Source organism: Haemaphysalis longicornis, unplaced genomic scaffold (genome assembly GCF_048455015.1).
Source record: "Haemaphysalis longicornis isolate Haplotype H1 unplaced genomic scaffold, Haemaphysalis longicornis Haplotype H1 scaffold_12, whole genome shotgun sequence".
Classification (NCBI taxonomy): domain Eukaryota; kingdom Metazoa; phylum Arthropoda; class Arachnida; order Ixodida; family Ixodidae; genus Haemaphysalis; species Haemaphysalis longicornis.
The window spans coordinates 40592913-40612599 of NW_027526225.1; the positions used below are offsets into that span (position 1 = coordinate 40592913).

The 19687-nt window shown below is 47.5% G+C and overlaps 1 protein-coding gene across 1 annotated transcript in view; it reads right to left on the minus strand.

Moving 5' to 3' along the window:
* Positions 1-19687, minus strand: part of LOC144161566 (alpha-(1,6)-fucosyltransferase-like) — a 116162-nt gene that overhangs the window by 12932 nt on the left and 83543 nt on the right. The window contains exon 4 of the mRNA XM_077692217.1: positions 11123-11296. Within this exon, the coding sequence (XP_077548343.1) occupies positions 11123-11296 (174 nt within the window). The remainder of the gene's footprint in view (positions 1-11122; positions 11297-19687) is intronic.

Below are 19687 nucleotides of genomic sequence, written 5' to 3' on the forward strand. Positions count from 1 at the left end.
CCGCACTGCTAAAACAATGCAAAGACGTATTCTAGCGGTTTACGTACTTCGAAACGTCTACACCCTTGGCTTTTTATAGAGTGAGGCCAGCAGGCCCAATTGAAGTATAGCTTCTCCAAGAAAGCAGTGCACGACTACGTTTGGTTTGCGGCGACAGGTGACAAGTGAGAGCACTTTTTGGCTCTAAAAAAGACGAAAAGACGGCCGAGTCGATTACCCTCAACCATTGGTCTACCAACATTTGTGAACTCGCGTTTGAGGAGCAATTCATTACAACAGACCAGGGTCATTTATCATGAGAAACTGGTGATGACGCTAAACTCAAGGACATAACAGCACAAGACATCAGCAAGGCAGCCTCAATATCCCACAGGAATGCCAATCTTGAAAAACCAAATGATTGATTGTATAGTTTAATGCACCCAAGCTACACAAGAAAGGAGGTCCGCCGTAGTGGTAGGATCCGGATCAATTTTGATTATCGGGGGGATCTTTAACGCCCGCCGAAATATCAAACACATAGGCGTTTTTGCTTTTCCGCGAAAAACAATGTAATAAAGTCCCCGAAAGGATGATCAGCTTCACTTCAAGTGAATCGCCAAATACGTAAAGTCTAGGAAGTGGACGAAATCGTAGACTGCGGCCTACGGTTGGAGTAGACCTTCGTTCCAGACTTCAACAAGGGGGAATCCTTATCGAACTTTTCAAGACGCTGGAGAGACCCGATTCTAGTTGTAGTCCAGGGGATTCACCCAAATGCGAATATGAGTCCTTACAATTTCTCTAGAACGAAGCCCTGAACCACCCTTGATAACCAGTGCCCGCAATTGTGAGGAGGCGGCGAGGCCTGGTCAATAAGCTGCAGAGCAGTATTTTGAGTTTACCTTCACCACAAATTCAACTTATCGGGAACAAGAACCTTTGAAAATCGAACACAAAGCAGACGGAAGATCGATATAGCAACACTGCTAGACACGCTGCCCATAGGCTACCCTAAAACAGAAAGTTTGAGTTCCTCTACACCATTTTGGTACCTTATAGACAAAAAAATGTAATGAAACATGGACGGACTTATCATTTGGAGCATTCTTTTCCTTGGCGGCGCCGGGCTGCGCTGAAAGCTGCACGAAGAAGGAAGCACCGCTGGAAAGGAAGAAGCAGCACTTCATGATAGCTTTCAAAGATTCAGTTGAAGAGAGAAAACACACCGTAAAGATGGTGGACAAATTATTTATTGCTGTTGAAAACGCTTATTTATAAAGATGAAGGGAGTTGGGCTAAAAAGTGGAGCAAGTTTGGCCATCCTGTTCCGGTCGGCCATGGGCTGTGGCTGCAGTCTCCACCGGGCTAACCAGACTTCTGGTTTTTCGAGCTGGCTGCAGGTCAGCGCGCGCTCCGAATGCTCAGGAGAGGGGGAGAGAGGGGTGACGAGAAGCTTGGACGGACATGTCTAAACTAGGTGGCTGGTGGTGTTGGGAAAGTTGCAATATTTACTGTGGAATGGGTAGACGGTAGGCGAAACATAGTGAAGGCCAGTATGATTTTGGTACGCCTGTGTTTTTAGGCGGCGCCATCTATGGGCGTCGGGGGCTGTGAGGTAGGCGTATGATGGGTGATTTAGTCGTCGGCGTTTCGGTAGTAGGCAAAGATGAATGAGTGCGTTGGTGGCAGGGGGTGGAGGGTTAGGTCATCATGGGCCCGTATGTCTTTGGTCTCCTCTGGAAATGCCCAGTGAGTTCGCGAGCGGTGGCGTGTGCCACCTTGTTCCCAGGAAGAGATGTGGGACCAGAGATCGCTACTATACGGGCCGTTGGAAGCGCTGATCGGCGTGCTAGGATGTTGGAGCCAATGCGAATAATGCCTCCCGCGCCGTAGTGGTAGCAAGCGGTATAGAAATCGGTCAGCAATGTGATGCCCGATGAAGGTGCGTTGGTGATAGCCAAAGCGAATGCAGCCTCTTCTGTGGTGTCAATGGATGCCGCCGGTATTGTGGCAGAAGCTGCGCTAGCGGTGGTTGAGTGGATTGCTGCTACAGCAAGTGCCGGTTATGTGCGGTGTGGGGCTGCGTCAGAGTATTAGGTATTAGTATCGACGCCTTACGTTTTGAGGAGTTGGCGAGCGCGATGTTGGCGGCTTCGTACGTTGTAGAGGGGGGGCATTGTTTGGGTAGGGGAGGGACATGAATGTTCTCTCGGGCTGCTGTCGAGAGGCTGCGGAAGGGGTCGGGAGTGGAGCCGTAGGGCTCACCCCTACCAACTAGCTCCAAATGGTTGGAGCTGGTTGGTGGTCTGTGCGCCAATCACTTCCGACAGGGTGTTGTTGCACGCAAGCTGGAGGATTCGTTGTGTGGATTTGTAGGCTGGTTGTCTTAGCGCTTACTTGTATGCTTCGCGTATGAGTATGTCGATCTTTGGTAATTCTTGTGATTTCAATGCCAGATGGGGTGCTCCGTAAGTGATGGGACTCCTGAGCATAGTTTGTCGTATGCGATATGTGTCTGCCTGTTTGAGGCCGTGGCGGCAAGAGCATACCCGTTGTATTAGGTGAGTCGAGCCACCGTTCTCTGCAGGCGTGGGAGGAATGGTGCCCCCGATCCATAGCGTAACATTTAACTGCTATGATGCGTAGCGGTGGTACTGTAGGGACTGTGTGGCCATGGAATGATATTTCACAGACTGGTTGTGCTTGTAGCGGGCGTCCCTGCAGTCTTCTTCGGAGTGTTGGAAGGGCCAACTCGGCTGGCGCGCAGTGAAAACCACATGTGCTGACATAGGACGTGTCAATGCCAGTAGCTTGCTGCGACTGTCTTGTTGGGCCGGGGGCCTTTGTTGCTCCAAATGGAAATATCGTCTGGATAGGGCGCATGGGAGATATCTGGGATGTTTGAGAGCAGTGGCGGGAGTGCGGAAATAGCAATATTAAAGGGACACTGAAGTGATTTGTAAACATTGCGGGATTACTAGCGCAAATTGTAGTTCGGAGTCCGTAGGCATTGTTTCGACCACTCTGGCCGCGTTTACGCGAATTTATTTAGTAGAAAAATCAATTCGAAAATGCTGTCCTCCTCTCTTTACGCTCGCCCATTATCTGTGGCGTTTTCGTGTGACGTCAGCAGGAGATGAGCTGGAAAATGGCTGCGCTACTGCACGCTTCGCCGACCAGCCGACCTACCGATCGAGTCAGTCGGCCCAGCGTTTCGTCCGCCGGCCGCCGACGGGTCGTCGCTATTCGCTCGCTCAATTGAAACTAAGCCACAACACCTTTGTGAATGAAAGAATGTGCCTTTCCTTACTTTGTTAGTTTGTACACCGTGTCAAACTCAGAGTCCGGGTCGCTCCACACAAGTGCACATGCGACGCTTCGCTGACTTTACGCTAGTAGGAAAATCTAAGGCCAATTGAAGGCGGGAGAAAAGTCAGCGAAGTCAATATAGGTACTAAGAAAATAAAATCACCTGAAACGTTTACCGTACAGCGCAAAACTAGGGAGCAGGAAGCACTTTTTTGCGCTGGGTGAACAAGCACAGCGGTCAGCAGCACGACCACACAGCAACGAACGCTTTTCCGTCTAAGAAATGCAATTGCTAGACCTGAGATATTGTGGAAGCTTTGGGGACACTTACTGCAGGAGTGATATAGAACAAATAGTCACATAAAGTACTTAAAATGCTTAAAATAAATAAAAGTGTAAACTGGTCATACATTATAAACCTTATATATCCTACCTAACCAGCGCCGGCTAGTGGCCTAGCGGTCTGAGGCGCTGCACTTTGTTTTGAAAGTCGCAAGTTCGAATCCCCGAGGGTACATGTATTTTTTTTTTGTAAGTTGATTTTTTCGTATGCGGCCGATGTTTTCTGAACTTAGTTCACCATTCTTGGGCCGTAACGTTCACTGCTCCACGAGCGAGATCGCAGAACGCGCGCATACTGACAATGACGCGCTAGCGAGTTCTCGTTGGCGTGCTGTTGCCACAAGCACCGACTGCTTGCGGGCAGTGGGCCCAGGCCTGAATCAGCACACCCTTGGCCTGGTGCGAACTAGCTTTTTACGAACAGACATGAGTGAGGCAGGCTCCGAATATGCGGGAAAAGCGCATGGCATTTGAGAGTCTGCGGTGACGCGGAGGGCGTTCATCCACTGCGTAGGCCTCGTCTAGTGATTTCTACGATTCCAAGCCGCCCTGGGAGGTTCATCTTAGACATTTGACTGCCGACAACATGGCAGAAGCGCGGTACGGCGATAATTGAGAAATCGAGAGTGTCCATCCAACAACGCCATCACATGTCAAGCATGTTGTTTTACAGAACCGAAACCGAAACCGAAACTTTTGATTGCTAACCTTGGGCATCGTCCAATCACGGTGCCCCCCCCTCCTGACGTCACAGCCTTTAGTTGGTGCGGCCGCCGCAAACCGCGCATAGTAGTTTTTCTTCTTTCGCGCTTTGTAAAATAATTACCGATTTGTCAACCAGATAAACGATGAATAGTGTGTTAATTTGAGCCAGTCTACACAGTGCAAGCAAAAACGGGAGCTTGACGAATTCACTTCAGTGTCCCTTTAAATAGCGGGCGGAAGATGATGGACCCTGGTGGGGTTCCCTGGGCAGGATTGCTAAAGTGATAGGATCGAAGCGGGCCGATGCTCATAGTGGCCGTAGGATTAGTTAGTATCCTGCGGACGAAGTTGTAGTGGACTGGCCGCAGCGTGCAGTTTATAGTTGTTTGAGAATTGCGGTGTTGGACAAGTTGTCCAACGATCCTTTAGCATCCAACACCAATAAGCTGCATGGGTGCGTCTTGCTGAGCGTATCGATGATATTCTGTTTCAGTTGTAGGTCAATATCTTGTGCTGATAGATGCGCCCGGAAGCTAAACGTGGTGTGCGGGAGTTGTTCTCTGTTGTTGAAGTGGGTATTTAGGCTGCGTGTAACAAGGTGCATTATGTTAGCGAGATTGGGCATAGGGTATCGTGGTTAACATGCTTGTTGGGCTTGGCGAGTAGGCTTACGTCGGCATGGCGCCCTTGTGGGGCTAGCCTGTAATTGTCCCAGTAGTGCCAGCAACATTCAAGGAGGGTGGCGCTGTGTTCTTGGTTCAGTTCGCAAAGGAGTTTGTAGGTGATGTGGACGCGGCCCGAGCCGGTTTTGCGAGTAAAGCTTGATAGGTCCCCTAGAAATTGGGTACGGGTGAAAGGGGCTTCTAGGGAGTCGTTCTCAGTTCCCTTGTATTCCTTGAGCGCCGAATGTATTAATCAGTTGTGAACGGTCCGTTTCGTAGCGAGGCCAGTAGGTTGTCGGGGTATTTGGGGATGGTTATGGATGAGCCGAGAGATTGTTTGCTTGCCGGATGTTTTGGAGGTGGTGGTGCTCATGACACTTCGAGGAATGAGCCCTGCTCGTTTGGCCATGAGCGTCCCGTGGAGTTGATCGCGAAAGGTGCGCCAGTTTTGATTTTGTAGTGGCCTGCCACAATCTATGGCGGATTTGGTACGTTGTTCTATGCGACGTTTTTGGTTGTGGTTACGTTTGTTGCGTAGCCAGCGGTTTAGGAGGTGACGTCTCGCTCCCCATAGTCGGCCTAGGAGAGCTGCAACTGCCGGGAGTTTTGGAGTTCGGTGAATGCTTTTAGTTCGCCGAGACTGAGGTTTCAAGAGCCTCTGTGGCCAGCGGTACAAGGCTTCCACATGTGTGAGCTCTCAGCATGGGAGAGGATTCCCGCGGAAAGCTTTCAAATCTGTCAATTTAGCTGCCTTATTTCGTGTCTATGATGAGTAGAGGGAAGCGCTATCTTGATAACGTGATGGTTACTTTGTAAGGTATCCGGTAGAAGACTTCAGGTGAGAATATTGGTATGAACCACAAACGTTTTTTTTGGGATACAGTCCCGCGTAACGCTTGTGCCTATGCGGTTGGGTTGCGTGACGACGTCGTTCTGCAGCGTCAAATGGTGTTGCAACGAGGACTGTAGCAGCACTGTGCTCTTTTTAGTCGTTCGCAGTTAGCCCCAAGTGACATTGGAGGCATTGAAGTCGCACAGAATAATGCAGAGATTGGACTTGGCTTGCCGGGCTGTGGCTTTCAATAAAGTTTAGATTTCCGTGTGGGAGTGCGTTTGGGGGCTGTGAATATATGTTGAATTAAGGCACGGTCCGTCGATGATAGGATTGCGACCACTTGTGCGGTGAGTGTGCGGGCAACTTGGAGAGACGTACGGGAGTTGGGATAGTGTTCTTGTAGCGTCGAAGGATCTCAGTGTTGGGGAGGCGGTATATGTTTCCTAGAGAGCAATCATGTTCACTGGTGTGGTAGCACGTCATGTTCGAGTGCCGCCTTTGCTTTAATGGGTTGGCAGTTGCACTGATTTATAGTGATAGTGGGTTGGGTGGGTGTCTTATTTTTCATCTTGCGTACAAGTTTGTGGTTTGGCGTGGGTTGTCGAAATTTATTATGCCCTGTAGTTGTCAGCTGCGTTCATTGAAGGTGTGAATGAATGTCTCTGTAGAATCCATGAACATCTTGGAGAAATGAGGTTTGACCTTCTCGTTCATTTTCGTACCTCGGGGAAGAAGTAGGCATTGAATCGTGCGCCGATGATTTTTTTATTTGGACTGCAGTTATAGTCGCACACGAGGAATGTAGAGCAAGAAGCGGAGGAGATGGTGGAGTGGAGCCTTCCGCTACTTGAGGTTTAACGCGAGCAAGTAGTTGGGCGTTATGCTTTTTGAGCGTAGATAGCATGGCGAGAAAGCTGGAGTGGCTGGTAAGAGTACGACGTTCAGAGGTGGTAGTGGGTTGGTGGTTGGCTGAAGGGGTTGGAAAGGCTGGGTGGTTGCGGCTGAGTGTTGAGCAGGAGGAGCGAGCGCCGCGGTAGCGGGCCAGCTTGCCTGGTTGGGGGCCTGTAGTTGGTCTTCTGTGCGGGGAGTTGCGGCAACAAACGGCGTGGACAGTCCTTGCCCGGCGTGGTGCGTGGTAGGAGGCACAGCTGGTACTTCGGGTCGCAAGAGTGACTTGGTGGTGGGTTGTCTATTCCGCAGTTCAGGCACTTTGGGTGTCGGAAGGGGGGCACACGTCTGCCCGATGTCAACATTCACCGCACCCGCGGCACACTTGCACCGATCGGTGGAAAGGGCGGCACTGAGTTAACACACTGCCGACTTTCGCGTAAAGCGGGACGAATTTTGATTGAAAAGGTAGGAGTGCTGACCCTGTTTCGCCCATTATGCGGGCGTTGAGTAGAGTTGGTTCATTTTCCTGAAGGTACTCCATGACGTCGTCCTCGGTGATGGCTTGGTCGAGGCCCTTGACTTATCCCGTGGCTGGAGCCTAAGCTGGCTTATTTACGTAGAAAACGCAAGTAGTGGGTGGTGAGGTGCAGGTTTTCAATTTCGCTGAGCATGTTTGCGAGGTCCGCGTCGGTTGTCCTCGCGATTACAACGTTGTGAACGGGTTGGAAAAGCTGCTCGTCGCAGCAGCCGGCAATGCTTCGACGAGCCGCGATTTCAGGGCGTACAAAGTAGGCCAAGCAATACCGGCGTGGTGACCAAGTTGTCGAGGCCGAAAAAAATTCCCCGCATTTCCCCTAGGGGAAGAATGTGAAAGTGCGAATGCACGAGTTGAATTTGCGCGGTTCGGTAGTGTTCGCGAAAGAGAGATCACACACACACACACACACAACTACAAAGAAAGAAAGATGCATTTATTCACAGACACCTATTTGTGTTGTCGTTGTACTTGATTGCTAGAGCGGATCTCAGCTTTGAAATTTCATGTCAGTACTCCTTTAAGCGGGTGCATTAGCCCTTCTCACGCCCAATTCCTGGCCAATACCCCACGTGGGTATGTGCCATGTCAGCGGCCAGGCAGCGCGCGCCCATCTCCCCCCGTTGCCAAGGAAGACGAGGAGATTCCTGGCTTATCCCCCACGTGGGTATGTGATGCGGACATCGCCGGTGGACGCAGGTTCAGGGTCGCTTAAGAAGTGCATTGCACTTAAAAATAGGTTTGTCAGGTATGTTTGGTTCACCCTGGTATCGAATGGTGCCTGATGATGTTAAACATTCGCTAGTGGTGGTCTTTTGGGCGAATGCAGCGTGAATCCACTGAAGTTGAGTCAGAAAGCGAGAGCCCAAACGAGGAGTATTTGCCTTCGTCTGCCCTCTGGTGGCCGATCCTTCAACTGTCCTTTCTCGCAAAACTTTTACTTATGGGAGAAGGGAGAAAAATAAGCGTGTTGGCGCCAACGTAGAATTCTGCTACCTATGGTAGGACGCAGTAAGTAGTAGTTTCACTGCAGCACTTACCAATTATTCCAAAGGAGACGGGAACGTTGCGGGCACTAGAGGTTGTTCATTCTCCCGGTGGGTGTGCGCTAATCATCACAGCCATAATCGTTAGCATTGGGCAATAACTAGTTACTAGTGACGCGTTACCGGTGATTAGTTACTTTTCTCAGTAACTTGTAACTGTAACTAGTTACTTTTAAGTTAGAGGAACTTGTAACTTTAACACTGTTACTTTTTTATGGGGTAACTGTAAGAAAAAATACCGTTCCAGTTACTTCATTTCTAAAAAAAAATGTCCAACAGCAACATTCGTTAACGGCCGATGTACAGTTCGAGCTTTCCGCTTTTTCGGACTTTCTTCTGCAGAGCCTTCGCTGCTTCTTGTATGCGAGCTCACTCCCTTCGCATGGTTGAAAAACAGCTGGACTAGAAATGTTTAGGCGTGCACGTGTGCGTGGTGTCCCACGCGGTCAGCTAAGGGATCGAACTTTTTTAAGTATAAGCTGCAGTATTTCCCTAAGCAGGGCGATGTCACTCTCACCTAAACCATATTTAACGCTGCGACACGCGCCTAACCGCACGTGGACGCATGTTGACGCCAGAACACGGAGCACGATGCTGCACCATTTTCGCCACATCTGGAGCGAAGTAAAAGTGTTTGACGCAAAGGAGAGCAGGACAAAAAAAAACATTCAGAAACACACCACAACGTACTGAATTCTTTGCACTTTCGCAGAAGCTTGGAAAACTACGATCAGTGCGTCGCTTTCTCATTAGCGAAGTGCAGCCCCGTTTGTGGCGTCATAAAACTCCGCGGGGAATCTTTCGGCGTCCCCGCGCTCGTCCAGCCCTCTGCGCACTGTAGAGTGTTCGATTCACAAGTCGCAGTTGCTTGCCATCATTGTTCGCGTTTGAGACCCCTGGCCGTGTTTGGGACCACGTGTTTGGAATTCCTGGTCAAGAGGCTTCGTCGGGCGGTCAACAACACCCGAAAGAGGTCGCGGAAGTAATGAATTTCAGGCCCCTTCACACATACCACGACCCCAACACACCACCCACATTTTGACCTACAGACGCCTGGCCACACTGCCGCTGCACGAGGATATATTCTTGGAAAGCATCGCGACTTCGTTTCCAGAGCTGGAGCAGAAACGAATACTGGCGCTACATGAGTTTCTGAATGTTGGGCGCAAAGAATGCTTGGGCGAGTTTCGTTCCGCCAACGACTTAAAGCAAACAAATGGGACGGGCTCTGGGATCGGGGACGTGGTCGCTGTGAAAGGCTGGGCTAGTGAGAACAGTGTTTCCCGGTCGAGGTGACAAAAATCGCCTTTGTGAGGACAGGGGGCGCAGGAAAAAAACCGTAGAGCGTCCAGTTCGCCTTCTATTCCCTTTGGAAATAACCTTGGCTCATTCCGGGGGTTGGGGTGGCTGGGATGCTGGGGCGGGCGAACGACTCCGAGGGCCTATGGACAAACGCCGCTTCAGCAATAGCTCAAATTGATCTCCGTCTTTGACGACAAGAAAGAAATAAAATGATAACGCAACGCTTTTTTTGGTATCTTTCACAAACAACTCGACATCCGAAGTACTCCCACATCCCTTTTCCTTTTCCTCCGAAGGGCCTTCCGGCAATCAAGCACCCTTTCCACTTTTTCGCCTTCTCCCTCACTATGCAAGGCGGTCACGCGACAACACTGTAGGTGAAAATAAATTTAATTGACATTGATTGTTTCGTCTGTTTTGTCATCAGCTCGGTATAGCATAAGCTCGTCCTCCGCGTTCGTACATTTTTCTAAACGTCTGGCAGCCTTATCTGTCGACAGAGAGCAAGTGCAACCGCTACCTGGGTCCTCATGCCGTCGTACTTTTCTATTTATTAAGCTAAATCTCGTTGTCTAATAATGAGTTTCATACAGTAACGGAAAAATAACGACGTTACATTTTTACAGTAACTGTAACTGTAAATGGTTACTTTTGGAAACTTCGTAAATGTAACTGTAACAGAGTTACGTTTTTGGGTTGGGCAACTCTAATTGTAACACTGTTACTTTTTTTCGGTAACGTGCCCATGACTGATCATCCTGTAGATTCTTGTGGAATCAAACGTATCATCCGGTTTCGGGCTGCCATGCGTCGTTCTTAGCTACTGCTAAGTCATCAGATCGGTTTAGTATAAGCTCGTCCTCCGCGTTCCTACATTTTCTAAACGTTCGGCAGCCTTATCTGTCGACAGAGAGCAAGTGCAACCGCTACCTGGGCCCTCATGCCGTCGTACTTTTCTATTTATTAAGCTAAATCACGTTGTCTAATATACAGTTTCATACAGCAACGGAAAAATAACGACGTTACTTTTTTACAGTAACTGTAACTGTAAATGGTTACTTTTGGAAACTTCGTAAATGTAACTGTAACAAAGTTACGTTTTTGGGTTGGGCAACTCTAATTGTAACACTGTTACTTTTTTCGGTAACGTGCCCATGCCTGATCATCCTGTAGATTCCCGTGCAAATAAACGTATCATCCCGTTTCGTGCTGCCATGCGTCGTTCTTAGCTACTGCTACTACTGGAGAGAAACAAATCTTCAACATCAATTGAAAGAATAAATTACTACATTCGATTGCCTCCCCATTGTCATCCGTTAACGAAATGTGACACAGCGCAACGGAAATGCACAGTATTTATCAATCTAAGAAGTTTTTTGGCGCGCTCGCAAATGAGAAAATCTGATATCTTAAGCTAGAACCAAGTATAAATTCATCGGTTTTATTATCACCTATGTCCCATAAATAACCGAGCTTTACGTTAATGCTTACACACTGAGTTGGACATACTTACTTTCTCTTGATCTCTTTAATTACTTTTGGTATGTCAGTAGCGATAAAAACACGCCGGCGCACATTAGGTTTCGTTAGTTCTAGCCGGTTGAAGAAATTTTCCGCATGCTGCATGTACTCCTCCACGTCGTGGTATGCGGCCTCACTCGATTTGTCCGTGCGTCGAATGTGGATTCTGCAACGCATACCAGTAGGCAGTATTATTGCATACACCTGTTAATCAAGTACAATACGGGCACAGTTAAGCAGCAGTTGTTTTGTCTAAAAAATTCAATTTGAAGCCGTAGTTGGTCAACTTGGACAACTGCAAGTGCTGGTAAATAATCTATGCAAATAGGCGCGAAAAAGACAAATACGCACAACATGGACTTCCTGTTAAACAAGTGTCCTCATTCCTATGCCAGCAGTCACTTCGTGTTTTACCGGCTGACAAAGAGAGCGGCCTTGTTGTTTTTGCTTGTGAAGCCTGTATTTCAAAAGCTAGGCAAGCTGATGCTTCTGCGTTTACTCTCCCCCTGCCCCTACCGTTTCTTTGAGCAAACTGAAGTCTAGCGTAAATAAACTACATGACAGGCTACACCTTCCTGCCCTTATAAAGGCGATCGGCAAGAGGAAGAAGTAATGTTTAAATGGTTTTTTATCCCAAGAACCCTCCAGGTTGACGTACCAGTAAGGACTATTGCGTCCTACCATCCTAATCGGGAACCGGGCACCATTCACTTTGTCGTTTTTTGCAGCGCCATGATAACATTTTATTTTTTGACGACTCTTTAACTGTGTATAACTCGAACCAAGTTCTTGAATATTTTAAAACTTACGCAAGAGCTGCCCGGCGTTCTCAGTCTACAAAACGAATCTTTTTTTTTTCATTATCCCCATAACCTCATCATTGAATGCGTGGAGCATTGAATTGACAAATACGGCTTTGTGGCTTTCAAAAACGGGACAGAAATTTCAGTTAGTTGGTGTTTAGACGTTTGACCCTTTTACCGACAGTCAACCTAATTATGTTGAAAGGGACTCCCCATTTGAAAATTAAGGCGTGTGTATTGGGTACTGCAACGCACCTTTTCGTAGTGATTTAGTTCACGCTAATTCCGTTGATCTAATTCAGCCCTTACTAATTGAGAAGGACCTTCTGGAAGTGTTGTACTTTGTTTGCAACTTTTTGGTTTTTTTGAACTGTGACGCGCAGGCCATTGTAAGTGAAAGCAGGAAGGTGCTAGATTTGTTTCATGATCCATGTGCTAACTCATCCTCACCCACAAACTCCCATTCAATATTCGAATGAGAGTTTTAGACATCCGGTTTCGGTTCAACAATGTTACAATTAGTTGGAGCTATGATCCCGGGGCCAACAAACGACTGCTGCCTTTGCACTTGAAGCACGCAAAGCTCATTAAACGAACTATGACATTTATGTGCTTCAAGAACACTTTTGGGAAACCTTGCCGACGCTGTATCACGGATGTGTTTACCCAACAAGCCCAAATAATTCTGACTGCCGGATACCCTCAGCACCTCCTGCTGTCGGTGGCAGAGAGCCTGCTGGCCAAAAATTGCACCAAGTCACAAATCGTGCAATGCCCGCGCAGAGCGTAGGCAGAGGGTAGCAGAGATACCTTACGCACACACGATATCACATAATTAGAACAAAACAGTCGCCCAAATGTATGACGTGATGTCGTCTTCTCTGTCCCTCGCTAGCTTTCTAAGCTCTTCAAACTGACTGACTCGGAGACAACTAGCAAAGTGGCTGCGGCACAAATCACCGGCGACCGTTTGTTGAACCCGCAGAAGGCGTAGCCTACTAAATCCCATTAACTTGCGGAGAAGTGTACGTTGGCCAGCCCGGGATGTGCGTAAACGATAGGATTTTATTGCACCATGGCAACTCAGGGCTGTTTCTTTTCACCTGTCCTTTTTGCAATTCGACTAAAAGAGGGCACCAAGGCTAGCTATAATGCAGCATTTCCTCTTCCTGCAAGAGAAGCACCAGTGTGCAGAGTTTTACTGTGACGAATCAAAGCCAGGTGATACTCTGTCTTGTGCTGCGCACGGACCGAACTTTAACATGAGAAAAAGAATGAACTCCCACGACAGCATTTTACGGCTGAAGATCACGAAATTGTACTGGTTTTACTGAAATTCGAAACCGCGCAAAAAGACGTGACAAGGAAACGACGACACAAGGCGCTGTTTCTTTTTTCTAACAACTGGTTGGTTTATTGCGCGGCTTGCGAGATATACCCAGCAAAGAAGGTGAGAAGGAACACAATAAAAAAGAAGGAAGCACGAAAAAGAGCACGAAAAAAAGCGCATCTCACATTGCACACAATATACAAGATTGATACACATGCATTGAATAAGTGGTAGGAAGGCTGATATGAGACGTGGTCAGAGGCGCGAGGAAAGGAAGACACCCTGAACAGTGCAGCTTTTTATGAATCCTGATAGCGGATTTCCTTATTTAGAAATTCAATGGACGGCTTATTCACACAATCGCCGCCTGCCTTGTGAATGAGGTAGCCTTCATAGATCTTACGCTCACGCTGACCCTTATACGTTCTTGCAACAAGGGTATCGTGGAATCTGGGCGAGCAGCCGTGGTCGTGACAATGTGTGGCAAGATTGCTGCCAGTACCCGTTTTTAGTGTGCATCCTCGCGGAGACGATCGTTCAGACTGCGCCCGGTCTGACCAATATAGGACTTCCCGCAAGACAAGAAAACTTCATACACCACGGAGCCCCTGCATTCTACATACGGTTTTGTGTGGCCTATTTCGCAAAAAGGTGCCCCTTGGCTCATTTATGTTCACTCGCCTACAAAGGTCACCTAGTTTGTGTGGTGCGGAAAATACTACTCCTACACCAGCGCGACCCGCTACCTTTTTCAACATGTGCGAAACTCCATGCACATAGGGAACAACAGCAAGATTCGCAGGCCGGCCCTTCAACGATCCAGCCTCGCTGCGTTTTCGAAATTGCACTAGCAGCACTTCAGCTAAGTGACGTAGCAAGGCCGGTGAGAAGCCTGCAGACAATAGCCTCACAATCTGAGAATCAAAACTGGCCCCTATTTCAACGGGCAAGATCTCTTAAGGGAGCCCCTTATTGCAGCTAAGGGAATGCTCCGTTTCAGGATTTTGAAATGGGCGAACGAGAACGGAAGAAGGTTTTTTCTGGAGTGGGGCGCATACCTCCAACGACCATGGCTTGGCCTAAAATGCAAGAGGAGGTCCAAAAACCGCAGCTCATTGTCCGAAGTAAGTTCTCTTGTACGCGGGAGACCAGCTAGGCTGGTCTCGAAATCCGGGAAAGTGCGTTACGTTCAGCGCCAGAAATCGACGAGCTGAATTCGTTTGTGGCCAAGAAAACCCTTCGACTGTCAAAAAAGAGTTAAAAATACTCGTAAGGAATAACGTTTTGCGTCGTAGCGGGTCGCATGCGAGGGCCGTTAGAAACCAACGGAATCAGCCTTTTGTGGATGACGTTGACTGTGAGGAAGGTGTTTACAAGCCCGGGCCCCCAGACCACGGCTGGAAGTCGACTACGGGGTCTGGGGCGGCAACATGGTTAATTTATGGAAGATTAAATTAGGCTCCGCTGAGATATCGGTTCTGTCCCAGAGTGTCAAATTTTGCTCGAGGAACGGGAAGTACCCCAAATTAACACTCCTAAAAGATCTAGATAATTTTGCCCGTACACTACGTTTACGAGAGTACTTCTTCGATAAAAGAGACAGTGAGAATGCGAAACCTTCTTTCGTCGACAAAAACCACTGTACGCCGAGTGCACAAAGGGAGGAAAATCTCGACTTGTATATTTATACCGTCCAAAGAGACGTTTTTCAGGCATACCAATCCCGCCAAACCCGTCATTACAACATCACAGAAAACAAACAGGATGCTCTGAATACATTGAGTAACCGACAGGACATTGTAATCAAAGCAGCTGACAAGGGAGGGGGCATTGTTATTCTCGACCGGAATGATTAGGTCAAAAAAGTGGATAGGCAATTAGGACACCGGAATTTTTATAAGGCCCTTCTATCAGGCCCTAATAAAGAAAACCAACAAATTGTAAGTAACGTCCTGAGCAGCTTGTGGGGTAGCGAGAAATTAATGGAAAATTTGCCAGGGCACTAACAACGGCCCACCCAGTCGTTGGCTGCTTTTACATGCTTCCAAAAGTACACAAATATTGAAATCCCGGCCGACCAATGATATTGAATTGCGCACCGTAACAGAGCTAATTTTATTTATACAGATTACCCCATTCGCAATAAACCTCCTCAATTTCCATGATACCAAGTGTACACAAGCAACTTTCTTCAGTAAACAGAGCGCACGACTCTGCCCGACTCCACGTTCCTCGTAACATTGAGTGTGGCTGGTCTTTATACCAACATTCCGAACAGCGATGGCGTCAAATGACCTCATTGAGTAGTACAACGAACACCCCAAAGCCGACTCTCCCAGCCCGAGGATCATTGAGGCATTAACGCGTCCTGTATTACAACTCAAATTTGAATTTGAAAACAAACATTTTCTCCTAACAAGTTGCACTGCAGTGTGAACAAAAAAGGCACCCAAATAGGCCACCATATTCATGCACAATATTGAAGCAGAATTCCTCTCTACTTCGGGCAGTTCACCTGCAGTGTACAAGCGATTCCTTGACGACATTTTAAGAATCTGGTCAGAAACTGAGCACCGACTTTTTACCTTTATAGAAGATTTGAACACAGCCTATCCTAATATTTCATTCACCTTCGAGCACGCTCGCAGCAAAATTTGTTCCTTGGAAGTTGATGTTCATGTGCGGGTGGGCTCCCTGGAGACGAGTATGTACAAGAAACCGAGACCGACAACAGTACCTGCACTTCGACAGCTGTTATCCGCGTTATTGAAGGACGCCCAAAATTTATTTCCAGGCACAGAGCATTAGAAGGACTTGCTACAGGAATGAAGACTTTCGTTCGAACGCAAGACTAATGCTGGGCGTTCTAGTTAAACAACATTACCTGGCGGACCTTGTTGACGATGCCATATCTAAGGCCGACAGTTTAAATCGTAACACACCTCTACACGGGTCGTACGTGAATGAAGACAATGATTCCCGTGGTCATTTACATTACCTTTTACTAGAAGCCCGTCAAACGTGAATCAAATAAAAAAAGCTTTCTAACGTTCTCCAGCAGGGAGAGCGACTTTTCAAAATTTTCAGTGCTCAACCGCGTGAAGAATACAGTTGTACAGAAAGCTTTGGTGACTATCTCGTCCACGCTAACGAGCGGCACACCCAGCAATTAGGTCCTCCCATGTGTCAAAAACATATATTTGGTATGTGAACACACGCAAACCTAGTGGGTAGCAAACAGAAAACATTCGGACTTTCGATATTCTGTGCGGGGTTTATTTGATTGTGACTTGTCCTATTTGTTTACCTATTGGAGTGTGGTGGATGTAATATGCAGTACATAGGACAGACTAATGGACCTTTAAAACTGCGGTTTAACAATCACCGCTATCACAGCAAAACAGTCCCATACCTTACCTTGTCTAGAAACCTAGCGATGCAAAATCACTTTCCATGATAACAAAGTCACACTTTTACAAATCAGTTTTTCTAGATGTAGGGAGCGAGCACGATGTGTCAAAATCTATAAACTTATTACCCAGAATGGGGGTAATAATTAGGCTACTGGAACGATAACTGTAATTCGCACGCTGCATGACCGTTGACACACTTGTGACCCCGGGAAGTAGGAGACCTTGTTTTTTCATATTGCTATGTCTACATTAATGATGATAGTTGGGTTTTATTGGCGCAAGGCCGACTATGGGCAAAGAGCGCCAAAGAAGAAGTTACTGAATTGTGATGAGACCGTACATACAAAACATGTGACTAAAAGTAAAAGTGATGCAAAACAAAATACAATGGAGATGGCTGGTGTATACGGCGAGGATGATTACACGTGATATGACAAGAGCTGCAGAAAGTTCACCTCAGCTAAAAACTTAAAAACACGCTGACTCGAAAACATGGGTTCGTCGGCTAAAAAATATGATAGGTGCAAAGGAATGTGTCGTCTGTAGAATTCAGGGAAATGTTTGTGTCGTGTTGTGTCAAGTGCCTTGCATGTGATTATTATGTGGACTACGGATAGGCCCTTTCCACACCTGCTACACGTGGGTCCCAAAGTTCCTGTGAGCAGGTGGGAGTGCGTCGCGTGTGTGTGGCCTATCCGCAGCCTAGCCAGGGCGACTTCAGTGTATCTGTTGTGTGAGTCAGTTATGTAGCGTCCCAGTTGTGGTTTTATTACGTGTAGTTTGTTGTCTGTTTGTTGACTCCAGTGTAATTGCCATGTGTTACGAAGCTGTCGCCTGATGTGTGTGTTTAGGTCGGTGTAAGGTACTGTTGTAATGTCAACCGTAGTCATGACAGCAGCATCACCAGCCATTTGGTCGGCGGCCTCATTGCCAGGGATTCCACAATGCCCTGGTACCCAGCATACAGTTATTTCAAGATTTGAGGCATATGCAGCCTTTAGTACCTTGAAAAGAGCATTTATCACATTGTTTTTAGATGACCTTCCTAATGACAGTGCCTGTACAACGCTTTGAGAGTCTGTGTACACAACGGACTTGGAAATTTTATGTTTGATGATGTGGTTTGAAACGAGTAAAATGCCATATGCTTCTGCCGTGTAAATACTGTTATGAAAATTCATTGTTTTGCTTGCTCTAAAATTCGGTCCGTGCGCTGCACAAGATACTGTAGAACCAGTTTTCGACGCATCGCTATAGAATTCTGCGCACCTGTACTTGTTCTGCAGGAATAGGAAGTGCTGCAGAATTGCATTCCTGGGTACCCTATTTTTTTCTACAAGAGCGAATTACAGGTCGCATGATACAGAACGAAGATGCCATGGTGCGATGAAATTATGAATGGGTGTCTTGTGCGTGTCTGAAAGGCGGACATTGAGTGCAGAAGCCTCCTCTCTAACTCTGAGAGAGAACGGTAAGAGGGAATAGATGGCCTGTTTAAAAAGAGTTGCAAATTTGATGTATCGTTCATGGTGGGATTAAAAGGATGGTTGGTCAGAGACACGATCTTGGATGCATACAACAGGTCAACATACTCCCGCTGATGCCCTAGGCACCATTTGTCGCACTCGACATAAAGACTTTCAACAGGGCTAGTGCGGAATGCGCCACATGAGAGGCGAAGGCCAAGATGCAGCACTGGGTCGAGCATTTTCAGTGCTGTTTTTGTAGCAGACCCATACACGACACTCCCATACTCGAGCCGAGACCCCACCAAGGCCGTGTAAAGGCGCAGTAGGAGTTGTTTGTCGGCCCCATAAGATTGATGTGAGAGGACCTTAAGAATATTCATTGTTTTTAAGCATTTGCATTTGAGCTGTCTGATATGAGGGATGAATGTAAGCTTTTCGTCGAATAAAATGCCTAAAAACTTGTGTTCCTTGTTCACAGGAATCAACACGCTGTTAAGAGTAATGTCTGGGTCTATATGGACCCCGCGCTTCCTAGAGAACACAACGCTGGAGCTTTTTACAGGATTCAATTTAAAACCATTCTTGTCTGCCCAGCCGGCAAGCTTCTTGACGCCGAGCTGAACTTGACGTTCGCAGATGGACATATTACATGATTTAAAAGATATCTGCACGTCATCTGCATACATGGAGTAAGAAATTGTAGGCGGCAGTGCCTTCCCAGGGGAGTTCATTTTTACTATGAAGAGAGTGCAGCTTAGAACTCCGCCTTGCGGCACCCCATTTTCTTGCACATGTACCTCTGACTGTGCAGAAACAACTCTGACGCGAAAGGCTCTCTCCGACAGATAACTAGCAAGCGCGTTAAACATATTACCGGAAACACCGAATGACTTGAGGTCAGTAAGGATCCCATAACGCCAAGCGGTGTCATAGGCCTTTTCGAGGTCGCAAAACACAGTTAAACAGAACTGTTTGTGCACGAAGGCATCCTTAATGTATGACTCTAGTGCCACAAGTTGATCATTTGTGGATCTCCCTGCCCTGAAGCCTACCTGGCAGCTCTCGAGAAGGCCGTTGTACTCCAAAAAGTACACGAGCCTCCGGTTTATCATCTTCTCGAGAAGCTTGCACAGGCAGCTGGTCAGGGCAATGGGTCGATAGCTAGCGGGAGAAGAAGGGTCCTTCCCTTCTTTCAAGAATGCTACAACTATGGCATCCCTCCAAGACTTTGGAATGTGCCCCGAAAGCATATCTTGTTGAAAAGGTGAACAAGTGTTACAAGAGTGTCTGTGTGTACGTGCTGTATCATTGTATATGTAATGTTGTCTGGGCCTGGAGCTGAGGGTTTACACATGCTCAGAGCACCCCTCAGCTCATGAAGCGTGAACTCCGAGTTATAAGAGGTGGCTGACCTGTCATTGTCATGTAAAGGCTTCTTTTCGGCCACGAGGTTGTGTTTCATGAAGGTGTTTGTGTAGTGTGCTGAACTGGAAACGTGTTGGAAGTGTTGTGCGAGTGTGTCAGCCTGGACTTCGAGTGTGT